Source organism: Schistocerca piceifrons, chromosome 2 (genome assembly GCF_021461385.2).
Source record: "Schistocerca piceifrons isolate TAMUIC-IGC-003096 chromosome 2, iqSchPice1.1, whole genome shotgun sequence".
NCBI lineage: Eukaryota > Metazoa > Arthropoda > Insecta > Orthoptera > Acrididae > Schistocerca > Schistocerca piceifrons.
The window spans coordinates 199702079-199728551 of record NC_060139.1 but is presented as its reverse complement, the minus strand read 5'-3'; the positions used below and the strand labels follow the sequence as shown (position 1 = coordinate 199728551).

Here is a 26473-nt window from a genome sequence, read left to right as displayed (position 1 = left end):
TTGTTGTATTGGATATGGATATTTCGATTATTTGTGTTAATTTCTTCTTTTTATTGGTGAGTATGATGTCAGGTTTGTTATGTGGTGGTGTTTTATCTGTTATAATGGTTCTGTTCCAGTATAATTTGCATTCATCATTCTTCAGTACATTTTGTGGTGCATACTTGTATGTGGGAATGTGTTGTTTTATTAGTTTATGTTGTATGACAAGTTGTTGATTTATTTTTTTGCTACATTGTCATGTCTTCTGGGGTGTTCTGTATTTGCTAGTATTGTACATCCGCTTGTGATGTGATCTACTGCTTCTATTTGTTGTTTGCGAAGTCTGCATTTATCTGTTGTGGTATTGGGATCTTTAATAATATGCTTACTGTAATATCTGGTGTTTATTGTTTGATACTGTATTGCATCCTTCCGTCTCACTGTATATATTGCCTTTTCTTAGCCATGTGTTGGATGCATCTTGATCGATGTGTGGCTGTGATAGATGATACGGGTGCTTGCCATGTAATGTTTTCTTTTTCCAATTTACTTTCTTCGTATCTGTTGATATTATGTGATCTAAAGGGTTGTAGAAGTGGTTATGAAATTGCAGTGGTGTAGCCGATGTATTTATATGAGTGATTGCTTTGTGTATTTTGCTAGTTTCTGCTCATTCTATAAAGAATTTTCTTAAATTGTCTACCTGTCCATAATGTAGGTTTTTTATGTCGATAAATCCCCTTCCTCCTTCCTTTCTGCTTAATGTGAATCTTTCAGTTGTTGAATGTATGTGATGTATTCTATATTTGTGGCATTGTGATTGTGTAAGTGTATTGAGTGCTTCTAGGTCTGTGTTACTCCATTTCACCACCCCAAATGAGTAGGTCAATATTGGTATAGCATAAGTATTTATACACTCCTGGAAATGGAAAAAAGAACACATTGACACCGGTGCGTCAGACCCACCATACTTGCTCCGGACACTGCGAGAGGGCCGTACAAGCAATGATCACACGCACGGCACAGTGGACACACCAGGAACCGCGGTGTTGGCCGTCGAATGGCGCTAGCTGTGCAGCATTTGTGCACCGCCGCCGTCAGTGTCAGCCAGTTTGCCGTGGCATACGGAGCTCCATCGCAGTCTTTAACACTGGTAGCATGCCGCGACAGCGTGGACGTGAACCGTATGTGCAGTTGACGGACTTTGAGCGAGGGCGTATAGTGGGCATGCGGGAGGCCGGGTGGACGTACCGCCGAATTGCTCAACACGTGGGGCGTGAGGTCTCCACAGTACATCGATGTTGTCGCCAGTGGTCGGCGGAAGCTGCACGTGCCCGTCGACCTGGGACCGGACCGCAGCGACGCACGGATGCACGCCAAGACCGTAGGATCCTACGCAGTGCCGTAGGGGACCGCACCGCCACTTCCCAGCAAATTAGGGACACTGTTGCTCCTGGGGTATCGGCGAGGACCATTCGCAACCGTCTCCATGAAGCTGGGCTACGGTCCCGCACACCGTTAGGCCGTCTTCCGCTCACGCCCCAACATCGTGCAGCCCGCCTCCAGTGGTGTCGCGACAGGCGTGAATGGAGGGACGAATGGAGACGTGTCGTCTTCAGCGATGAGAGTCGCTTCTGCCTTGGTGCCAATGATGGTCGTATGCGTGTTTGGCGCCGTGCAGGTGAGCGCCACAATCAGGACTGCATACGACCGAGGCACACAGGGACAACACCCGGCATCATGGTGTGGGGAGCGATCTCCTACACTGGCCGTACACCACTGGTGATCGTCGAGGGGACACTGAATAGTGCACGGTACATCCAAACCGTCATCGAACCCATCGTTCTACCATTCCTAGACTGGCAAGGGAACTTGCTGTTCCAACAGGACAATGCACGTCCGCATGTATCCCGTGCCACCCAACGTGCTCTAGAAGGTGTAAGTCAACTACCCTGGCCAGCAAGATCTCCGGATCTGTCCCCCATTGAGCATGTTTGGGACTGGATGAAGCGTCGTCTCACGCGGTCTGCACGTCCAGCACGAACGCTGGTCCAACTGAGGCGCCAGGTGGAAATGGCATGGCAAGCCGTTCCACAGGACTACATCCAGCATCTCTACGATCGTCTCCATGGGAGAATAGCAGCCTGCATTGCTGCGAAAGGTGGATATACACTGTGCTAGTGCCGACATTGTGCATGCTCTGTTGCCTGTGTCTATGTGCCTGTGGTTCTGTCAGTGTGATCATGTGATGTATCTGACCCCAGGAATGTGTCAATAAAGTTTCCCCTTCCTGGGACAATGAATTCACGGTGTTCTTATTTCAATTTCCAGGAGTGTAGATTTTGTCTTGTTTCTTGCTGTCAATTCTGTTTTCAGTATTTTTGTTAGTCTTTGTCTATGTTTTTCTTTTAGTTCTTTAATATTTGTATTATCTATTCCTATTTTTTGTCTGTATCCTAGATATTTATAAGCATCTGTTGTTTCCATTGCTTCTATGCAGTCGCTGTGGTTATCCAGTATGTAATCTTCTTCTTTAGTGTGTTTTCCCTTGACTATGCTATTTTTCCTTACATTTGTCTGTTCCAAAAGCCATATTTATATCTACATCTACATCTACATTTATACTCCGCAAGCCACCCAACGGTGTGTGGCGGAGGGCACTTTACGTGCCACTGTCATTACCTCCCTTTCCTGTTCCAGTCGCGTATGGTTCGCGGGAAGAACGACTGTCTGAAAGCCTCCGTGCGCGCTCTAATCTCTCTAATTTTACATTCGTGATCTCCTCGAGAGGTATAAGTAGGGGGAAGCAATATATTCGATACCTCATCCAGAAACGCACCCTCTCGAAACCTGGCGAGCAAGCTACACCGCGATGCAGAGCGCCTGTCTTGCAGAGTCTGCCACTTGAGTTTATTAAACATCTCCGTAACACTATCACGGTTACCAAATAACCCTGTGACAAAACGCGCCGCTCTTCTTTGGATCTTCTCTATCTCCTCCGTCAAACCGATCTGGTACGGATCCCACACTGATGAGCAATACTCAAGTATAGGTCGAACGAGTGTTTTGTAAGCCACCTCCTTTGTTGATGGACTACATTTTCTAAGCACTCTCCCAATGAATCTCAACCTGGTACCCGCCTTACCAACAATTAATTTTATATGATCATTCCACTTCAAATCGTTCCACACGCATACTCCCAGATATTTTACAGAAGTAACTGCTACCAGTGTTTGTTCCGCTATCATATAATCATACAATAAAGGATCCTTCTTTCTATGTATTCGCAATTGCTGAATACTTCTGTTATCTTTAGTAATTGGTTGAGTTGTTGATTTGTTGCTGCCAGTAGTTTTAGATCATCCATGTATAGCAGATGTGTGATTTTGTGTGTGTATGTTCCAATAATATTGTATCCATAATTTTTATTATTTAGCATGTTGGATAGTGGGTTCAGAGCAAGGCAAAACCAGAAATGACTTAATGAGTCTCCTTGGTATATTCCACACTTAATCTGTATTGGCTGTGATGTGATATTATTTGAATTTGTTTGGATATTAAGTGTGGTTTTCCAATTTTTCATTACTATGTTTAGGAACTGTATCAATTTAGGATCTACTGTGTATATTTCCAATATTTGTAGTAACCATGAATGGGGTACACTATCAAAAGCTTTTGGTAATCAATGTATGCATAGTGTAGCAAGCTTTGTTTAACTCTTCAGGCTTTCCCGGCGATCTAATGACATCTTGGGTTGTCGGGTGTTCTGCCGGATATCAGCGTCGTACTTGCACGCTATTTCGGTCACGTAGCTCGAGACCTTCATCAGGTGCGACCTGAGACTGCTCCTCGAGTGGACCTGGTCCAGTATTTATGCCTATGGCCTTCCCCCTCCACCAACGGCTGCAGGCGCTTTCTCTGTGGCCCGCGCCCATTCCCTGTGACCTGTTGGAGCATTGCTGCTCCGTTTTCCGTCCGCTGCGGTTCTAGGTGTTCCCTCTGCGGTCCGCGCCCACCAAACCCGCTCCTGGGGGTTTCATCTACGGTCTGGGGTACCAGGCATTCCCCCTGCGGTCCGCGCCCGCTCACCACGACCTGTTGGAGCGTTGCCGCTCCGTTTTTCGTCTGCTGCAGGTCTGGATGTTCCCTCTGCGGTTCGCGCCCACCAGTCCCACTTCTGGGTGTTCCATCTTCGGTCTGGTGCTCCTGGCAGTCCGTCAGGGGCTCGTTTACCATCTCCATGTCTCTGGTTCTTCTGTTTGTGTAGTGTTGCAGCTGGCCCCGTTGCTCCTTTAACAATTCCAGAGCCGGATCCCAGGCTCTGCTTAGCTGGTACCCTGTGTCACGATTCATAAGATCGTCAGCCATTTTAATCTCAATCGATTCTCCTATAACACTGTCCCAAAATCTGGGTGTTTGTGCTAGAATCTTGGTATCCTCATACTTCATGGCATGATCTAGTTCTAGACAGTGTTCAGCAATGGCTGACTTAGTCACCTGTCTTAATCTAGTGTGCCTCTGATGTTCTTTGCACCTGATCTCCACAGTTCTTGTCGTCTGGCCAATGTAGGACATGCCACATTGACAAGGTACATTGTAAGTCTCAGGTCGCACCTGATGAAGGTCTCGAGCTACGTGACCGAAATATCGTGCAAGTACGGCGCTGATATCCGGCAGAACACCCGACAACCCAAGATGTCATTAGATCGCCGGGAAAGCCTGAAGAGTTACATCGAAAGTCTCTACGGGGAGGAGATGTATCAGAATATCAAGAAGCTGGACAAGCTACGGCAGAAGAAAGGGAAGATGCTGAGTTCTCTCAGTTTTTTGCTGATGTGTCGAGATGGAGAAGTGGTACCAGTATTTGCCAGAATTAAACATCACATCAACTCCAGAGCGGCGAACAAGATAAAACGCAGAGCTAGCATGGCACTGGTGAGAGAGAGGATTCGAGATATGTGCCACAGGTTAGATGTTGTAGCCAGGGAGCTGTTACACATTCATCTGTACATGGCAGCCTCCTTAACAAGAGAAGATTGGGATTGGGTAGACCGTGCCTCCTGGTCTTTAGCTGAGTGTGCTAGAAGGAATGCCTCATCTTGCCAATCTGCAAAGTTTGACCGCATGAGCAAGAAAGCACAGCAGATGGAAGAGACACGCACGGTGACGAATCTGAGTGGCATACAGTTTGATGATACAACCTTAAAGGTACTCAGCAGGGGTCTCAACTTTGCTACGACCCCTAGAAACGTACCCATTTCAGGTTTCGTCAGTGCAGTAGAGCAAGTTGCAGCCACACTTCCACCTAATGTGGCAGAGGAAGTCCGCCGAGAGACCTGCAGGGCCCTCACCAAGGCCAGGCCGCCGAAATCGAACATCACAACCGAGGAGAGGCTTGCACTCAAGAAACTACGGGAAGACAACAGCATTGTGGTACTGCCAGCAGACAAAGGGAACTCCACTGTCATCTTGCAGCGAGTGGATTATGATGAGAAAGTACGCCAACTTCTGGAGGACCCTGCATACAGAATTCTGGAGTGTGACCCCACGGACAAGGTGGCCAAGAAGACTAGTGCTCTCTTGAAGGAAACAGGGATGCCCGATAAGATCATCAGACAACTACGGGAAAAAGCGCCAGTGCCACCTAGACTGTATGGTCTGCCTAAAATACACAAGGAGGGTGTGCCCCTACGTCCTATTGTCAGTAATATTGGGGCACCTACGTACACAACAGCCAAGTACCTGAAAGGTCTCCTGGCTCCATATGTGGGGAAATGTATTCACCACATCTGCAACTCAGAAGATTTCCTGCAACACCTCAAGCAACTGCACATCACAGATTCGGACATCATGGTTAGTTTTGATGTGGTATCGCTGTTCACCAGGGTCCCACTGAAGGACTCACTAGAACTTATTGCAGAGAAATTTGATGGTGCTCTGTTGGACCTGTTCAGTCATACACTGACATCCACGTATTTCCTGTACAGAAACCAATATTACGAGCAAACTGAAGGTGTAGCTATGGGCAGCCCACTGTCCCCTGTGGTTGCCAACATGTTTATGGAGAGTTTTGAGGAGAGGGCATTGGAGACAGCCACATTTAAACCCACATGCTTCTTTAGGTATGTGGATGACACCTTCATGATCTGGCCACATGGGATGGACAGGCTCAATGAGTTTCTTGAACATCTTAACTCATGCCACCCTAATATCAAGTTCACCATGGAACTGGAGAAGAATGGCCAGCTGTCATTTCTGGATGTACTAGTCCAGAGGAAAGCAGATGGATCAATTGGCCACAGTGTGTACCGAAAACTTACACACACTGATTTATATCTGCAGGCCAGCAGTTGTCACCACCCTGCACAGAAGAATGGTGTTCTGAAGACTTTGGTCCACAAAGCACGTGCCCTATCAGACCAAGAGAATCTACCCATAGAGATAGAACGTCTCAAAACAGTTTTCTCCAAGAATGGATACACGGACAGACAAATTGAGAGGGCACTCCGACCAGCCACTATACCACAGGTTCCTGAAGAAGACCAGGATGAAGCAAGGAAAGTGGCATATCTGCCCTATGCTGGCTCTATTTCTGCCAGAATCAGTAGGATCCTGCGTAAACACAATATCAAGTGTGTTTTCTGTCCATCCAACAAGATAGGGGGACTGCTGGGGAGTGTCAAAGACGACCTGGGGTTACGAAAACCAGGGATTTACAATATACCTTGTCAATGTGGCATGTCCTACATTGGCCAGACGACAAGAACTGTGGAGATCAGGTGCAAAGAACATCAGAGGCACACTAGATTAAGACAGGTGACTAAGTCAGCCATTGCTGAACACTGTCTAGAACTAGATCATGCCATGAAGTATGAAGATACCAAGATTCTAGCACAAACACCCAGATTTTGGGACAGTGTTATAAGAGAATCGATTGAGATTAAAATGGCTGACGATCTTATGAATCGTGACACAGGGTACCAGCTAAGCAGAGCCTGGGATCCGGCTCTGGAATTGTTAAAGGAGCAACAGGGCCAGCTGCAACACTACACAAACAGAAGAACCAGAGACATGGAGATGGTAAACGAGCCCCTGACGGACTGCCAGGAGCACCAGACCGAAGATGGAACACCCAGAAGTGGGACTGGTGGGCGCGGAGCGCAGAGGGAACATCCAGAGCCGCAGCAGACGAAAAATGGAGCGGCAACGCTCCAACAGGTCGTGGTGAGCGGGCGCGGACCGCAGGGGGAACGCCTGGAACCCCAGACCGTAGATGAAACCCCCAGGAGCGGGTTTAGTGGGCGCGGACCGCAGAGGGAACACCTAGAACTGCAGCGGACGGAAAACGGAGCAGCAACGCTCCAGCAGGTCACAGGGAATGGGCGCGGACCACAGAGGAAGCGCCTGCAGCCGTTGGTAGAGAGGGAAGGCCATAGGCATAAATACTGGACCAGGTCCACTCGAGGAGCAGTCTCAGGTCGCACCTGATGGAGGTCTTGAGCTACGTGACCGAAATATCGTGCAAGTACGACGCTGATATCCGGCAGAACACCCGACAACCCAAGATGTCAACCTTTGTTTAGTTTTAGCTTGGTATGTCACCTCTGCATCTATTATCAGTTGCTCTTTACATCCTCGTACTCCTTTGCAACAGCCTTTTTGTTCTTAATTTATAATTTTGTTCTGTGTTGTATGTGTCATTAATTTCTGTGTAATGAGTGAAGTTAATATTTTGTATATTGTTGGTAGGCATGTTATGGGGCGATATTTAGCTGGGTTTGCTGTGTCTGCTTGATCTTTAGGCTTCAGATAAGTTATTCCATGTGTAAGTGTATCAGGGTATGTGTATGGGTCTGCAATGTAACTGTTAAATAATTTAGTTAGATGTGAATGTGTTGAGGTGAATTTCTTTAGCCAGAAATTTGCTATTTTATCTCTTCCAGGGGCTTTCCAATTGTGAGTAGAATTAATTGCTCGGGTGACTTCATGTTGCAAAATTATCACTTCAGGCATTTGTGGTATCATCTTGTATGTATCTGTTTATGCTTGTATCCACCGTGCATGGCTGTTATGTTGTACCGGGTTTGACCATATGTTGCTCCAGAAGTGTTCCATGTCTGTTATGTTTCGTGGATTGTCTATTTTAAAGTGTGTGCTATCTATTGTCTGATAAAATTTCTTTTGGTTTGTGTTGAATGTTTGGTTTTGTTTCCTTCTATTTTCACTTTTTTTGTATCTTCTAAGTCATTTGGCCAATGCTTGTAATTTTTGCTTCTTTTCATCTAATTGCGCTATCACTTCTTGTTGTGAGATTTTACCTAACCTTTTTCGTTTTTTCTGACATTTCATTTCTTATAAATTGTGTTAGCTGTCCGATGTCTTTTCAGAGTTTTTCTATTCTGATCTGTAGCCTGTGTTGCCATGCTGGTTTTGTGGGTTTCTTCTGTGTGTTGGTTGGTTCTGATCTCTGCCTAGTGCATATATTTAGTGTAGTGAGTGCTCCTATATAAACCAGTAGTTTTAACTCTTCCATAGTTGTGTTTTCATTTATTTTGTTGTGTATGATTGTGCTTATAATTTTTATTGTTGTTTCGACTTGTGGGTTATTTGGGTCTTTGTATTCTATATATGTCAGCTGAAATTTTTCTTCTATATCTAACATGTGTGTCACTTAGTGTTCTATTTGTGCTTGTTCTGGTGGCTGTCTTAAGATTTCGTTTTCCTCTGATTGTTTAATTGATGCGTGTTGTCCTTTGTTTGTTTGCTCTGGGATGTTTGAGTCCATTACTGTATTTTCTTCTTCTTCTGATTGCACATTATTTTGTTCCAGTATTTGTTGTACTTGTTGTTTGATGTTTTCTAATTCTGATTGGGGTATCCTGTTATTTTTTATTATTACACGGATCTGATCAGCTAGTCGTTCTGTTAAAAATTTTAATTCTGGGTATCTGGTAATAAATGTTGTGTATACTTGTGATCTGTATCCAGTTGTGTTGGTTCCTAGGTTTGTTGCTTGGTAATAACAGAACATGAGGTGTCTATTAACTTCATCTGACCATCTCATCCTCTGTCTGTTTTCCTTCTGGGTCCTCTGTCTGTTTTCCTTCTGGGTGGTTGCAGGAAGCATATCCTGCAAAACACCTCTATTTGGATTTGAATCATTTTCCAGTTGGCTAACAGTGTCGTTACCATTGTGGGCGGGCATAGGGTTCAAGCGTTGTCCCTGACCATGACGGCGCTTGTCCGAGGCTTCTTTAGTTCTATCCTGAACCAACTAATCACACTAAAAGGGGGGTTAGCCCTATTAGTGGTTTGTTCTTTTCGTTGCCTTTTATGACTGGCAGAAATTATTATTATTATTATTATTATTATTATTATTATTTACTATTACTATTATTAATTTTTAATAATAATGCTAATTATTGTTATCTAATATTTTTTATAGGCATTGTTTCTGGTCAGATGTAACAGGTGGCCTTAAAGCCATAATCTGGTCAGGCTAAGTGAGCAATAAATAAAAAATTAATATTTGTAAATATGAGAAATGTTACTCTAATGATGAAACATGATTTTGACTTTGTGTTGCTTACAGGTTAGATACACACTTCCATCCACATCACACCTACCAACAAACAACGGTACTAACATTTTGACAGTTGCCATGTTTTCCATGTCATACATTCCTTCCCATCCAGACTTGGCATCTGAGGCAAACTTATTTGTTCATATGCAGACACTTTACAGCTATATACCACCATTCTCCCCTCAGCCTTCATTGCACAAAATTACCCCACCAGTCTAGCTAGAAACCACAAAACACCTTCAGAGCACACGATTGGTGACTTAGTATTATCCTGGTCTGGAATGTGTTAATCAGCTACTTTGACAGGGCCATGACTTCTCAAAATTATGCCCTGGCATGAGACCCATTCTGTCTGAAATTATGCCCTGGCATGAGACCCATTCTGTCTGAAATTATGCCCTGGCATGAGACCCATTCTGTCTGAAATTATGCCCTGGCATGAGACCCATTCTGTCTGAAATTATGCCCTGGCATGAGACCCATTCTGTCTGAAATTATGCCCTGGCATGAGACCCATTCTGTCTGAAATTATGCCCTGGCACGAGACCCATTCTGTCTGAAATTATGCCCAACACATCATAGCTTTCTGTCACCCTCCCAACCTCCACATAATTTTTGTCAGACCTATGCTCCTTCTGCACCCGTCTCCCTACACTGTGGCTCCTACCCCTGTGACCATCCCCACTACAAGACTTGCCATATGCACCCTCCTACAGCCACCTATAATAGCCCTGTAACTGGCAAAACATATACAATCAAAGGTAGAGCCACCTGTGAAATGACATCATATACCAGCTATTATAAACACTGTTCAGTCTTCTACATTGGCATGACTACCACAAAATTATCAATTAGGATGAATGGGCATAGGCAGAGGGTATACACTGGCAGCTCACAATATCCTGCTGCAGAGTATGCTCTCCAGCATGACGTGTGTGACCTCGGCATCTGTTTCACTACATGTGCCATCTGTCTCCACTATTTCACAAAAAAATGAACTGCCCTTCTTTGAACTTTTTTGATATCCTCCGTCAATCCTATCTGGTAAGTATCTCACACCACATAGCAATGCCCTAGTGGAAGACAGACTTGAGTTTAAATTTGCCACGGATCTACTAAAAAAACTTTTATTCATCATTCCAGACTGCTACAATAGTGCAAGTTCCCACCTTGTTTTTGGAAGCTGTTTTGTTTCATACTGTGGTCAACAGAGTGCAACAGATCATTTCAAACTTCAGCAGTAAGAGAAAGCTGTGTGTGTGTGTGTGTGTGTGTGTGTGTGTGTGTGTGTGTGTGTGTGTGTGTGTGTGTGTGTGAGAGAGACTGTCCTATGTTTTGTTAGTGTAAGGCACGTACTGCATTATTTTTGACTGGGTTAGTTTCATTTAATGTTTATGTCTAAACAAATGCAACAAGTGCCAGATGGATCTTATACATGTCTGTATTTTGAGTAGCACACTCATACTAGTGATGTTTTGAACAAACTATCACCATGAAAATCTTTTTCAGTATTTTTAACAGAAACTCATCAACATGGACACCTAAGAATTTTGAAGTTTCTGCTCTATTTATCATTCCCTCACCATGTGTTGCACTTACGACTGGTGTGGTACCCCTATACAGAATTCAGTATGTTCTGTCTTTTTAGAATTGAAAATGTGATCAAGAAACAAATAAGGAGATGGTTGTAGTAGTTGATTCTTGTCAGATAGCGAAAGTAGGCCCAAAATGTTCTGGTCATGATGCTGATGAACTGATTTCTGATGCAAAGTTATTTTTATTTTCTTCTGACATCCATCACAGTTGTGATAATAGTTATTTCTTTGTGGTGGTTAGTTTCAGGCCATCACACTCATTTTCAAACCACAGTAGATGTAAATGTAATCACTCAGTCCACCAATGTGCATGTGAGTAATCAATGGTCATTATTCATCACTAGTAATCATTACATGAACACACATATTGAACTTCATATGAGTATACAATGCGATTTATTTCCTATGGAACTCTGCATCAGGTTACTAACAAGTAAGCCAGATTTCCACATGCAACTAAAGTGGATGCTGCAGTGAGTGATATGATGGCTGATAAAGCAATGGTGTTTTATCACATTGTTTCCACATGATCCTGTCAAAAAGCCTGTGGCACCATATCCAGTATGGCATCAACTGAAGTTATTTGGACAGACATTGGTGTAGTAATTCTTGTTATGGAAGTAGAATGGAGTCAATAATCCAGAAGTAGAAGAGAAGGCATCAACGTGCAATTTGAAAATGGATGATAAACAGAAATAATAAAGAGCCATGAAACACACTAATAAATGAAGCGTGCCCTGTTAATGAAAATCCATCTGGGAACAAATCTGAATAATGAAAGTAAATTTCAAGTTGGACAGAGTCTAGAGTTCTTTTTTTAAAAAAAATATCCAGTATGCACACAATAGATGCTGTAATGACTCAAATGAAACTACAAGTTGGTATCTGGCAATTGCCCGTCATCTCTCCGATATGTACCTCATTCCCAAAAGCACAGTTTCAGTGTTGGATTTTTCCGAAACATCAGCTTTACATTGTACAAAAAGATGTCTGCAAAATTATAAATTATATTTTAGTGTCAAGTTATTAACAATTAAGGCAGGTTTCCACAAGCAACTAAAATGACGTCACAGCACGTGAACATTTGTTACTCACATGTACATTGGTGGACTGTATGATTAAACTTGTGTCTAAGGTTGTGATTTGGAAATGGGTGTGATGGTCCAAAACTAGTCACCACAAAGATATGACTTATTCCAACTGAGGCATATTGGGAGAAAATAAAAATATTTATTACCCAAGTCCAAGTTGCTGGTCCTATCCTCCACCAGTACGTTGGAGCTTCATGTAAAATTATTTGTGCATTTGCCATTTGAAGTTTTACCTCTCAGTAATGCACAGTGGGAGTTGTTCGAATAAAATTAGCTGTAGCTTTTCAAAATTAATTTTTTGCAGAGATTACAATATTTCATGTTTTGCAAATTTTCAAACAGTGTTCACATAATCCACTGTTTCTACAAGGAACGGTGTACCATTTAGAGCTATGTAAAATGACCTAAGGACAATGGTCATGAAAAGATCCTACCCAACTGGAATTGCGGATGAGTGTCACACCTTATCAGATGCAAATCTGATAGAAATTGCTGCTCTCAGACGATACAGGTCATCTCAACCAGTTCCTGGATGAACATTGTGAAGGAAACTGCATACAATCAAGATCTGGAGAGGGCAACTGTACCTAGGAAAAGGTCATTGTCCTCAGTGTCCTGAACTTGCACATATTCCACTAGTTGAATAATATTAAAAAAATGGACAGTAGCTGACTGGAGGTGTGTAGTGTGGTCTGACAACTCTTAATTTTGCCTTTCTTTCAAGTGATGCAAGATGTCAAATGTGCCATTGGCCGATGAGTTGTTTAATCCCCAATGTGAAGAGGACGTAGTTCAAGTTCGAGTTTATTCTGTGATGTTTTGGGGTGGTGTTCATACCACGACTCGGAATCATTCATTCATGTTACTGTGGACATGTATGTTTATTTGAACATTCTCAGTCATCAAGTGGCCCTTCCTTTATGTTTTCATGACTACTATGCTGCTGACACTCCCATCTTCCAACATGATTACAGCCATGTTCCTAGGGCTGCATGCATATGTTCCTGGTTTGGCAGACACACTGGCACCCTGTAACACCTTGACTCAGCCCCCGAATCACCTCATCTGAATCCAATAGAAAATGTCGAACAATTTGGAACAGTGGATGAAACATCACAAGCAACATCTGGTAGCTCTATAAAATCTTATCACCAATGAGTCACTTCATTTGGATGTGGCATACCTGAACTTGCTGATATTCTTCCACAAATTGAGGCTAAAGGCTGTAACATTACAAGCTGCTGGCTCACAAAAGTTCTGGTAACACTGACTAGTTTGTTGGGGATGAGTGGCTCTCACATGGTGAGCAGCTGTGGTAAAGCAGGGCCCAGAATGGCCAGATAGGAAAGTGCAGGCTGCAGAATGCGCCTAGCACAGGTAGAAAGTGAGCCATCAAGAGGAAAATCCTGAATGTGGGATTTATGGCAGGGCACTTGGTGGGTATGCAAAAGAAAGGGAGGTTCAAAGGGCTCTGAATATGGAGAAATCTTAACATTCTCAGGAAAATACATAAAACACCTTACGAACATGTTACAGCAAAACTAGGCACATCATATGAATCACAGCAATGAGATGACCCCATTGCAAATTAAAACTTTACTATAAGCACATTTTTGAAAAGTTAGACATTTGTAATTATTACAGTTTACAAAAATTTTAACTAATGGACAACTCATGTAATATATCCTTATGACATGTCATAAGAAAACTGATAATGTCAGAAATTACAACAGGTTACATTTATTACAAAACAAACTTATAAGTAATTATAAACAATTTAATTAGTTCTAAGTAATAGCGCCATAACTACTCTTCTCCACATGAATACTGGTAAGATCAGCGAGAGTACCGCAGTCCATTATCCAACAAATTACTTATGCTCAAATAATTGTAATTCAATGTTTATAATACATAGGTAGTTCATAGTTTGAATATGAAACGATGCAGTGCCGTATGTGGTGAGACATTTTTAAAGTAAGTCATAATGGCTAACATATTGTAGCAGATTGTATATAGGTTATAATAGAGGGAAACATTCCACGTAGGAAATATATATCTAAAAACAAAGATGATGTGACTTACCAAATGAAAGTGCTGGCAGGTCGACAGACACACAAACAAACACTCAAAATTCAAGCTTTCGCAACAAACTGTTGCCTCATCAGGAAAGAGGGAAGGAGAGGGAAAAGACGAAAGGATGTGGGTTTTAAGGGAAAGGGTAAGGAGTCATTCCAATCCACACACACAGACACACACACACACACACACACACACACACACAGACACACACACACACACACACAGACACACACACACACACACACAGACACACACACACACACACACACAGACACACACACACACACACACAGACACACACACACACACACACACAGACACACACACACACAGACACACAGACACACAAGCGTGTGGATGGGTGTGTGCGTGTGCGTGTGCGTGTGCGTGTGCGTGTGCGTGTGCGTGTGCGTGTGCGTGTGCGTGTGCGTGTGCGTGTGCGTGTGCGTGTGCGTGTGCGTGTGCGTGTGCGTGTGCGTGTGCGTGTGCGTGTGCGTGTGCGTGTGCGTGTGCGTGTGCGTGTGCGTGTGCGTGTGCGTGTGCGTGTGCGTGTGCGTGTGCGTGTGCGTGTGCGTGTGCGTGTGCGTGTGCGTGTGCGTGTGCGTGTGCGTGTGCGTGTGCGTGTGCGTGTGCGTGTGCGTGTGCGTGTGCGTGTGCGTGTGCGTGTGCGTGTGCGTGTGCGTGTGCGTGTGCGTGTGCGTGTGCGTGTGCGTGTGCGTGTGCGTGTGCGTGTGCGTGTGCGTGTGCGTGTGCGTGTGCGTGTGCGTGTGCGTGTGCGTGTGCGTGTGCGTGTGCGTGTGCGTGTGCGTGTGCGTGTGCGTGTGCGTGTGCGTGTGCGTGTGCGTGTGCGTGTGCGTGTGCGTGTGCGTGTGCGTGTGCGTGTGCGTGTGCGTGTGCGTGTGCGTGTGCGTGTGCGTGTGCGTGTGCGTGTGCGTGTGCGTGTGCGTGTGCGTGTGCGTGTGCGTGTGCGTGTGCGTGTGCGTGTGCGTGTGCGTGTGCGTGTGCGTGTGCGTGTGCGTGTGCGTGTGCGTGTGCGGGGGCGCGAGCGAGTGTATACCCGTCCTTTTTTCCCCCTAAGGTAAGTCTTTCCGCTCCCAGGATTGGAATGACTCCTTACCCTCTCCCTTAAAACCCACATCCTTTTGTCTTTTCCCTCTCCTTCCCTCTTTCCTGATGAGGCAACAGTTTGTTGTAAAAGCTTGAATTTTGTGTGTATGTGTGTTTGTTTGTGTGTCTGTCGACCTGCCAGCACTTTCATTTGGTAAGTCACATCATCTTTGTTTTTAGATATAGATTGTATATAGGGTTTGAAAATTGACCAGAGTAGGCATAATTGTTCCATGTTGTTTGTATACATGTGAAATTATTGGTCACAAATTTGAATGCGTATCATTTTGCAAGCACTTATCTTTAATTTCTTAAAAGACATCATAGTTGCCGTTGACTGTATAAAATTTTTATTGTTACTATTGCAATTTCGGCCTTATGGCCATTTTCAAGTAACATTGCAACAGTTACATTCTGTCTGAACTTGTATGTGTGATAGATTAATAGAACGATGGTAGCATCGACAGCTCAGTATATATCTAACAACATATTATGATTTAATAAGTGTCGTACTCATCAGATCTTGTGGGACTCTCACAGCCAAAAGGCTGCATTTTGACAAAGTTTTATATTCTGACAGAATGTAACTGTTGCAGTGTTACTTGAAACTGGCCATAAGGCCGAAATTGCAATAGTAACAATAAATATTTTATACAGTCAACAGTGACTATGATGTCTTAAGAAATATTAAATGACTGAATCCCAACCATGAAAACCTATCTTTAACTTATTAGTGGTAACATGACCAAGTGCATAAAGAAGCATGCACATCAGAGCTCAGTGTGTCTGGTCAGTTGCCAGCAGAGCAATAACGGTAAGTGAGATTTGAGAGACCAGAGTGCTATTTAGCCTAAGACAGCATTCTGAGCATTTACTGGATTTCTGGTGGTCATGAATTGGACACTTAGAAATACAGGCTGTATCAAAAAGAATCATCCGATTTGGCAGGCCTACATTGCTGAAACTAACATATACAACAAATACCTTTTCATAGGTGTCCAATATGGACCCCCTTGAGATGCGCAGTTTATGTCAACGTAGTGTTCAAATTGTTCCCACACTGCAGCAACCATGTCCGAGTTACAGCTTCCACAGCTGCTGTTATGCATTCATGGTTATTGGTAATGCAGGCGCATAAATGGAATCTTTTATAAAAACCTACAGGAAATAACCACATAGTCAGGTCTGGTGACCTTTGAGGCCAGTAACATAAGGCTGAATAATCTGGTTCAGTGCAACTTATCTATCATTCAGTAATCCTTCGATTTAAAAAGTTCCTGCACTTCCAGATGCCAGTGTAGCAGTGCCCCATCCTGTTGGTAAATGGAGTCAAATCAGTGTCCAACTGTGCGAAAAGAAAGTTCTCAATCATATCTACATATGCACTTCCTGTAACAGTGTCCTTGGCAAAGGAAAATGGACCATACACCTTTTCCTGTGAAACTGCACAGAACACATTAAAATTTGTAGAGTCATTCTCATGTTGAACAATTCGACGTCGTCGTTCCATACCCCATATTCTCACTTTATGACAGTTCACCTTGCCACTTTAATGGAATGTTGCCTCATCACTGAACACTAAGCATGGAAGAAAGCTGTCGTACTCCATCTCGCCAAGAACAAAATTACAGAACTCCACATGATGTTTGTCACCTTCACAAAGAGCTTGCAGTAGCTGAATTTTGTATGGTTTCATGTAGCAACATCAATGCAAGCCCATGCCAGATGGACATCAGGGGCATGTTGAGCTGCATGGCAAATTGATTTCTGAAGACTCCTCGTGAAACTATGATGGACGTGTTCGACATCTGTGTCAGACACTCAGGGACAGCCTGGCAATTTGCCTTTATATGAACAACCTGTTCCTCAGAATTTTTCATGCTGCCTTTATATGAACAACCTGTTTCTTAGAAGTGTCCATGCTATTGTCTAATGTTCTGTGCTGTAGGAGGATCTGTTGTCCCCGCACTATTTCTATTAGAACTGAAGTGGGTGCACACTGCTGCTATGTAGCGGGAACCATGTGTAACTCTAGAATTCTCTCTTTCCAACAGCACGTTTTTCACACACACATCAAACAACGTAATAGTTATGACTTTCTTGTCTTTTAAATCTGACGCTTCTTTTTGATACACCCCATGTTTCAGTTACAACATTTTCATAGGACTGAACAGTGGACTTTGAATAATTTTGGGACATTTTAGTGTGGCTTACAGCAATGGTTGTTTGAACTGTTTCAGGCAGCTGTGAAATTTACCCTTTTGTTGTAATTTATTATTTTAAAACTGTGCAACAGATTTGTTAGGTATTAGTCATGACAGAACTGATGATTTATGAATTTTAGATTTTGCTGTGAATGTTAGCGAGATTTTGCACCAACAGACAGATTCTATTACTGGTTGTTGAGCATTAATTCATGATGTTATTGCACTCATTTTGCATATTCTCTGTCTATTAATGCCCTACGAGCATCACATAATTACATTTTGCACTGCTGGTTTAGCTATTGTTCAACTGATTTATTGATTTTATGTAAGGTCACCATTAACATATACTTGTGTGCATTTTTTAATGAATCTTTGTAAAAATTTAAACCAATCTGGTACAGGCAAAACTATTGTTCTATGGCATCTCATTTAAATATTTCACCCATATTTCATTTATTTATTTATTATATAATTTTGTATGGAACAGGTCCATATAGGTGATTTGGTCAATTGCATTCAGGATGGAGCACTATCACGCAGTCTGGGCATGGGCTGCACAGGTGAGGTGATAAATCATACAGTGAACCATCATTAAAACCTCCCTGGTTGTAGTAATCCCTTGTTCATGTCAGTAGCAAGGATAAAATCACTGCTGGAGAAAAGATTCAACAACGTGCTGAGACAGATTAATATACGTGTTTTGTTTATTTAAGTGATCCAACCACAGAATTGCACCTTAACACTTACCTACATGGGGCAAGACTTCTATATTTTCTGAAAAATGCCTTACCCCAATGCAAAAATTGAGCAACACTAGACCTAGTGGTGCCATATCTTTGTTCCCTGCTCTGCATAACCCACAAAGTGGAGTATTCAGTCTCCTCCTACCCAAGAGGTCCAGACTTGCCACTGACACAAGCCACCATGTCCAATAAAATCCCATGCATTACACCAACTAAGAAAAGTTCCACCTTTGCATACATTTTGTAGCACTGAATTTGAATGAGAATGCCATCTGGTGGCTTTGCAGCCATGTTGCTGTTAAAAACAATCCCCCTACCACATCCTCATTCACCTTTTCCTGTTCCTACAATTCAACACACAGTGCTCTACCACCCTACATTGATAGCATTGTGGCTGGTGGCACTGCTTCTAAATGTGGCCCACACATCCACATCTGTAACATTTTCTCTCTGTGGATAAACTTTGCTTCTCCTGCACTTGCATCCATCATCTACTTCCTCTAATTGTGTATCTACCCTGATGGCAGCAGTCAAATTCTTAGGGTTTTCCAGCTTAACTCAGGTGAAAGCCTCCTCAGAATAACATCTAGTGCCCTGTGTTCTTCCACCTGCAGGATAACTCACTCTGCCTTCTCACTTCCTGTTAACTCAAATTTGCTCATTAATGTTCCTAATCTTATCCATAAACCTCTCCAATGATTCATTCTGTTTTTGGGACACTCCATTGAGCTGCTCCTGAGAGAATCTAGTACTGTTCTCATCAGTGCTGGATTAGACAGGTAGGAAGAGCTAGAAAATGCTGTGGGCCCTGTGCATTAGGGGACCATGGGCCTGGGTGTAAAGAAATACAAAAACTTATCTATTCAACATATCATCCAACAGAAAGACAGTGGTGTACACGTCTTCAATGAGTAGTAGTAGTAGTAGTTTTAGCTCATTTCTAAAAGTGAGCACTCACCAGACCATACATTATATTTCTTCAATTGACAACATCACAAAATTTACAGGGGGACTCCCTAATGTTGTCAGAGCTAGCCTAATAACCTGGTCTGTTAGAATAGGGTTCTATACATTATCAACATTAAAACAGTGAAAATGGCCAATTTTAGACCAAGTGTAATTGGTTAGACAAAAACAAAAATCTACTCACCAAGTGGCAGCAGGAGTACACCCATGTAAAAGATGGTTATACTTATGCAAGCTCTCTGAACCAGTTGGCAGCTCCTTCCAGCAAAAGAGTTTAAAGAGAAGGAAGAGGGATGAAGGGCTGGAGAGGTTTATCAAAAGGGGTAGATTTCAGAAAAGTTGCCCAGAAACGCAGGTCAGGGGACATGTACCAGGCAGGATGAAAAGGAAAGACTGAGTGTTGGGGGCTGCACGGGATGAGATTTGAAAACCTGAGAGCTTGAAGGTGGAAGACAGGGTGATTTGCAAGACAGTGATTACTGCTAGAACATCATGAGTGAGTTAGAGTGAAATGCAGCCATGTAACAGAGGTGGTAGGGGGATGGTGAGAAACAGGTCAAAAAATGAAAGATGTAGAAAACTAAAATGAAATGAAGAAGGGAGTAGTAGTTGTGAAGAAAGGCTGAGACAGAAGAAATTAACGTAAATTAAGGCCAGGTTGGTGGCAAGAACCAAGGACACGTTGGAGCATTAGTTCCCACCTGTGAAGATCTGATAAATTTTTGTCTGGGAGAAGAATCCAGATGGCAGATGTGATGAAACAGGCACCAAGGTCATGACTGTCATGCTGTAGAGCATGCTCTGCAACAGGAAATTGTGCGTTTCTGATGTACACCGTCTGCTTATGTCCATTCATCCTAACTGATAACACGGTGGTGGTCATGCCAATGCAAGGACCAAACAGTGTTTACATAACAGCTGGTACACAACATGTTCATTTCACAGGTGCGTCTCCCTTTGATGTTATATGTTTTCCAGTTACCATTTGACAGTCATTTTCTTTCTCACCTTCCCCTTAACTTGTTTATACACAATTCTTTCACATTTTGTGCATTTATTTTTCGCCAAGCTATTCTGATCAACTTTTACTGCCATATCCTACATTATTTGCTCAGGAAAGTCATGTACAGTTTTTCATATTAATTTCTCCTCAGCTTACACAGTTTTAAAATTTTGCCTCTTTTCACAAATTTACCTAGCAATTTTTCTTTTCTAATCATTGTTTTGTATCATATAGACCACTTTTCTGGTGAGAAATGCTTACCCAGTCATTACCTCTTTGTAACCATTGTCTCTTCTCACAATTTCCACACGAATTTCTCTAATTTTTTCCAAATTTTTTCCTTGCTTTGCTTCCATTTTTCTACCTTTTTCCACACTCTGCTTCTCATTTTTGCCACTCCCTCCATTTATAACATTCCAGACTGCCCTCTCTTGTCATTATGAACCCCATCACATATTTATTTCCAAAACCATGCCATTGCACTATCAAAACTAAGGCCCACACTCTGTTTCTTGGAACCTGCTTGTCCCTTGAAGTTACTGCCAGAGGCCTAACATTGAAAGTCCCTGTTTCTCGATGTAATCCTACTCTACACCAGACTCTCTTACAGTTTCAAATACAGCAATATTTTGCACTTACCTGGCTAATCTGTTACCTATATGCCTCATCAGCCAATTTCCACTCCACCAGACTTCTCTCCTCCTACAAAATCTTGCAGTTACCTGCTCCTCACATGGAGGAGAGGACTAGTGTTTGATGGTGTAGTCTTCAGGCTGATAGCTGCTTCCCTGTCTATGACATTGTGATAGAGAATGGCACAATGTCATGTCACAGCTCTGTTTTCCACTAAGTTGTCTATGCTAGTAAATGTTTTTAGGAATCTTTAATTTATGGCTTCGTGTTCAGCCACCACCTACAGACTGCTATGAGCCATGCAATAGTTTTACACTGTGCTTCACCCACATTCAATTAGATTGTCCAGTTGCAAGCAAGTTGATTCTCTTGAAGCAATTAGTTTGAAAAGTAATGAGGCGGAGCTCCATACTGACAGGGCTCTCCTGGGGATGAATAAGTTTTTGCACATTTTTCTTTCATTGTTACATATATTGTCATGAATTATTATTGAAATATTCCTTCTGTAATATATACCAACACCATCTGTTCTTTTTAAATTTTAAAAATTATTTTTAGCTTTTTTTCATTTCTGTTTATGAACTTCCATTCTTCAGTGCTCCATCAACCTACTCATTTCTTTTTCTTTTTTCCCAATACCATCTTTCAAAACAACCAAGCTAAGGAATGAATTGTGCACCAAAACAAAAATAGGCTGTGAGACCTTGTGAACCCAAGGTCAATCCAGTAGCCAATGCTTGTGGGGGAAGAAAGCAAGGGCTTCAAAACAGCCTAAGTATGGGTATAGTCAGGGATTTGGGGAGACAGCATGTGACACAAATACAGGGAGAAAGTGAAAGAGTGAAGGGAGTGAGTGAGTGAAACAAAGAAAGGAAGTGCTTTGCTGCTCATTATTTCAATGTGCAGTTTATGAAAAATGAATCACCATGCAAAGAAAATCACCAGAATCAACACTGTAGGGAATTTAGTTCTGCTTAATTGAGTAGCACATGAGATTACACAAAAACACAGCCTTTTCAAGTTATGAGTAAACAAAGATAAATGGATCTGTCTTTTTTCCAAGTTCTTTGTGTTTCCTGGGAAAACTCAAGGTGGCAAAGTTGAACATCACCAAGTCAAAAAAAAAAAAAAAATAAAAATAAAAATAAAATAAAATAAAAAAAAATAAAAAAAATTTCAGTATACTCCCCATTCAGTGTATGATTTGTCCACAAGCTTACAGCCATAAACTGCACTACAGTGAAGGCAGTGAGGTGCAACAACAGTCACCCGGCAGTTTCCATAAGTGGATAAGTGGTGTGACCAATTTTTCCTGACAATGCTAAACCACAGCATGTTCTTAGCTGCAGGGCTAGGTAAAGAGGCATGTTAGCTTCAAAATGCACCTGTCTCAGTCACCTATGAGCTGTCAAAGTCAGGATGTGTGTTCAATGAACCCAATTTCGAGACTATATAAAACAGCATAATGGAGCACCAACATTGTGAGTAAAATAATCATATGTCGTACAAATTCCTTGTGTTTTGTATTGCATATAACAAAGGGTTCATCATATCCCATGAAATTCACAGAACTGAGTGGGAACGTGCTTGTTTTAGAATGGCCACAGAAATCTGAGCACCAACTGTATTAAATGAATATAGAATCAAAATAAATATGAAATACATATTTAATGTTCTTAACAATTGATGGAACAGTATTGGTAAGTAAGAGCTCCTCACTTACCTTTATTTTGTTTAAAATAAAGTTATGTAGAATTAAATTTGATGATAATGTGAGTACAAAAGCTTTAGTTAGAGCTGACTGTCAGTATACTTTACAGAAGTACCCTATATTGGCTGCCTCTACCATTTCATATATAATTTGGCTGATTATCCATCCCTGAAGATTCTCCTTCACAATGGTGTTTATGGAGAAACATATTAAACTAAGATGTGCTGTAGTATTTCCTGATACTGCTAATTTTTGTGTGACAGTAATACTCACCTTCTTTTCAGAAACACTGTCTCCAATAGCATTTTGGATGCGTTTCAGTTCTGATTCACTAATTGTAGGATGTTCTGCTGGGTTGTCATACACAAGCCACCACCAGCTAATGAACCATAATATTCCGATTGTACCAGTGACATAAAACACTGTCTGCCAGTTGAAAAAATGAATGATCATCCCACAGAGAGGAAAGGTTAATGCAGCACCCAAAGAACTACCTGTAAATTTTAGGAAAGAACTAGTGATACAGTTAATCAGTAAATCATACCAACACTGGCATGTAACTAGAAATGTACTTACTAAACAAAAATCTACCTTGTAATCTTTTTTTCCTCAATGAATAACCATAGATGTTTTACGTTTCAATAATGAGCAAAAGATAGCCACTCACATCCTGGAACTTCTATTATTGTAGACTGATTTTTTGATTATTTTTGTTAACCACATGCAACTGAAATATAAATTTTAATTAGAAGTGGAATTGAACTCTCACATGCTCATGCTCAGTTATTGCGTATTAATGAACTCTGATGAGGTCTTTTGTAATGGAAATTTCTGTCACACCACAATTTAGACTTTTGAGTCACTTCTGCAAGTACCCGCCAGGGTAACAGAGAGCGCTAACGTGCTGCTTCCTGGACTCGGGTAGGCGCGCCGGCCCCGGATCGAATCCGCCCAGTGGGTTAACAACAAGGGCCAATGTGCTGGCCAGCCTGGATGTGGTTTTTAGGTGGTTTTCCACATCCCGCTAGGTGAATACCAGGCTGGTCCCCACGTTCCACCTCAGTTACATGTGTCACAGACATTTGAAACACGTCCGCACTATTTCACGGTTTACACTAGATGCAGACAGTTGGGGTACACTGATTCCATCCTGGGGGGTATGGGGTGGCGGCAGGAACGGCATCCAGCCATCCCTAACACTAACATTGCCAAATCCGTTGTAACCACGCTGACCTTGAGATCGCTGTGTGACTATGGTGTCAGTGAAAGAAGAAAAAGAAATCACTTCTAGAAGTGGAAGGAGCAGCATATTTGTAAAAGAATAGTATTTTCAGGGTGTACAAACACTGCTAGTTAAGCCATATCTACGCTCTGCAAACATGAGTCTACTGCTGACCAGCCTTCACATTTTATAAGCTATTGATTTCACAATTTAATCAGGTCTTCTCTTTATTCAAACAGTTTATCTAATGCTGAAGCCATAACTCAAGACAAAGGAAAAGCTTTTTCTCTGTTTTGTCCCCAAGAGCTAAAGCTCTTGCTTCACATTTTATTCATAAATTTCGAAGCTTAAGCACTGAAATCTTAAGAAAAAAAAAAATGTTTGCTTAGCTTCATTCACGCAGCCCAATGAGCTCTGACATGTATGTCCTACAGGAGCTTTTCCACGTGGTGATCCTGCTGCTCCTTGCACGAGGTGTTTCTGCTGCATATGCTTTCATGCACACTGTCCCAAAAAAATTGTACATGATGGACTGAGATAATCTGGAACACAAATCTGACACATGCTTTTGCAGCATTACCATTATTCAGTGTAGTGTGAGGTTAGAGGTTCGAAAGTGATCCATTTTCAAACTTATTTTATATCCTGACAGTATATACTTCCCAACATGGGTTCCATATCAAAACTTGATGTGAGAAGTCCTCTCTACAACCTATAGAAGCCAGGAATAGGAACTGTAAAACACTGTATTTACAAGTTATAACTCTGCAATTCAGGCGATGAGACGCTCAATTTCCCACACACTTAACACTAGAAGACAAATAATGCTACCAAAATAATTAAATTTGCCCTTACCCATGAACGCACTCATAAATTTCCCCCTTTCATTGGTAGGTATCCATCTTGAGATCATGTAGCTGAGGGATGGCCAACAGAAGCCCTAATGACACAGAAGTGCATGTGCTATTTCTCATCAAAAATTTCCTTAAGAAATAAAATGCTTTACCCAGCAAATAACCAACTAGGAGAATCATTCCAAAAATAAAGAACGTTTTTATCCAAAAAGCCTCCCTATTCTGCCTTCAACATTGACACTGTGTAAGACCTTCCTCGCCGTTGGCTCCAGAACGACTAACAGTTACCAAGCATGTCAGTTATTTGTCTGATTTTAAAACGTGTAACAAAATTAACGATCCCTTCAAGTGTTAGCTTCGTAGTGTAATATAGTGTGTGACCTCCAAAGGTCCACACTATGGAAATATACAGATAGATAACTGATGTTTATGGAAATGTGATGAATTACGCTTCAATTCGAAAATGGTAAAATGTATGTAATTGCAAATGAATGAAAGTTCATAATGATAATTGATCATGTCGACATTCACTGGGACTGACAAAACTTATGGATCGAGGAAAAAATTCGGGTCAATTTCAGTACTGATGGACTGAGCTTGCAGTTCCTGAAATTTCACTGTCAGAACACGAAATAATGACAGAGTTGCACCGTCTTTTCTCACGCAGTACGTGAAGGATGGAGAGAAGTTTCGAAAACACAAGTAAATAGCGTGGATTGTTGTCCAGAAGCGTCGTGCTACTTCTTTATGACGTTTGCCCATGTTGTCAATCTTTTTTTCCTTTAAGCACTTTTAACTCCTCAGCTGATTCTGTAGCTGAAATCTTTGTTCTTTCCTAGATCTAGATTTAACTGGAAGACATTTTCAATTGGCTTTGTGTGAAATGAAGCCAAAGAAGTGACTTCTGAAGAAACTATATTAGCAATAAAGGAGACCTATTCTGAGACAGAAATTAAGATTTCAAAGATTCCTACACACCAGTAACTCTTGATAACTCCTGGCAGCAATGCCAAACCTCTTAGTTCTAATATTACCTAGCATTTTCTTGTAATCACTATCAAAGAAATCGCAGACTGATTTCAGTTCTCACACACACACACACACACACACACACACACACACACACACACGTCACTGGAGCGCATTAAAGCAAGCTTGCCGAACCCAATGTTGAAACTGTGCCTACTTCTTATTGTTGTCTGTAATAGTCTCAAGACTGTGTCGGATGCATCTACTGCAAATTCATGCCATCTAACAGTGAATAATTCGCAACTACAAATACAATTGAACATTGATAGCAGTATAACGTTATTTAACGAAAACTTTTTACATCCGTCCGTCATTTCTGCAGTAGCAAATAATCGATACGAATCGCGAAGCTTACGCATAAGTCACTGGCACTGAGCATGATCAAGGAAAATCTTCTGTTCATACTTCTCAACACGTGACCAAAATAATGCTTCTTTATTCCATCTTTGCGTTCCAGACAAAGCAAGACTCAAGAGAATGTTAAAAACTATGTCCATGACACTAAACTGATGTAAAAATAAATACTACAGAATGAAGCAAAAAAGATAAGGGCACTGCTGATTGCGAAAAAGTGGGACATTTGGCGTCCCGTTGAATATACTGCGGAACAACAGGACATAGAAAGAGAAAAAGGACAGTCCTGTTTAATAACAAGGCGTCTCGTCACC

General features: G+C 42.1%; 1 protein-coding gene across 2 annotated transcripts in view; it reads right to left on the bottom strand.

Moving 5' to 3' along the window:
* LOC124777708 (sialin-like) overlaps nt 1-26473 on the bottom strand; it is a 150359-nt gene that overhangs the window by 44193 nt on the left and 79693 nt on the right. For both annotated transcript variants that reach the window (XM_047253204.1, XM_047253203.1), the window contains exons 4-5: nt 24778-24862; nt 22974-23194 (exon numbers count right to left, since the gene is read on the bottom strand). In XM_047253204.1, coding sequence (XP_047109160.1) covers nt 22974-23194; nt 24778-24862 — 306 coding nt within the window. The remainder of the gene's footprint in view (nt 1-22973; nt 23195-24777; nt 24863-26473) is intronic.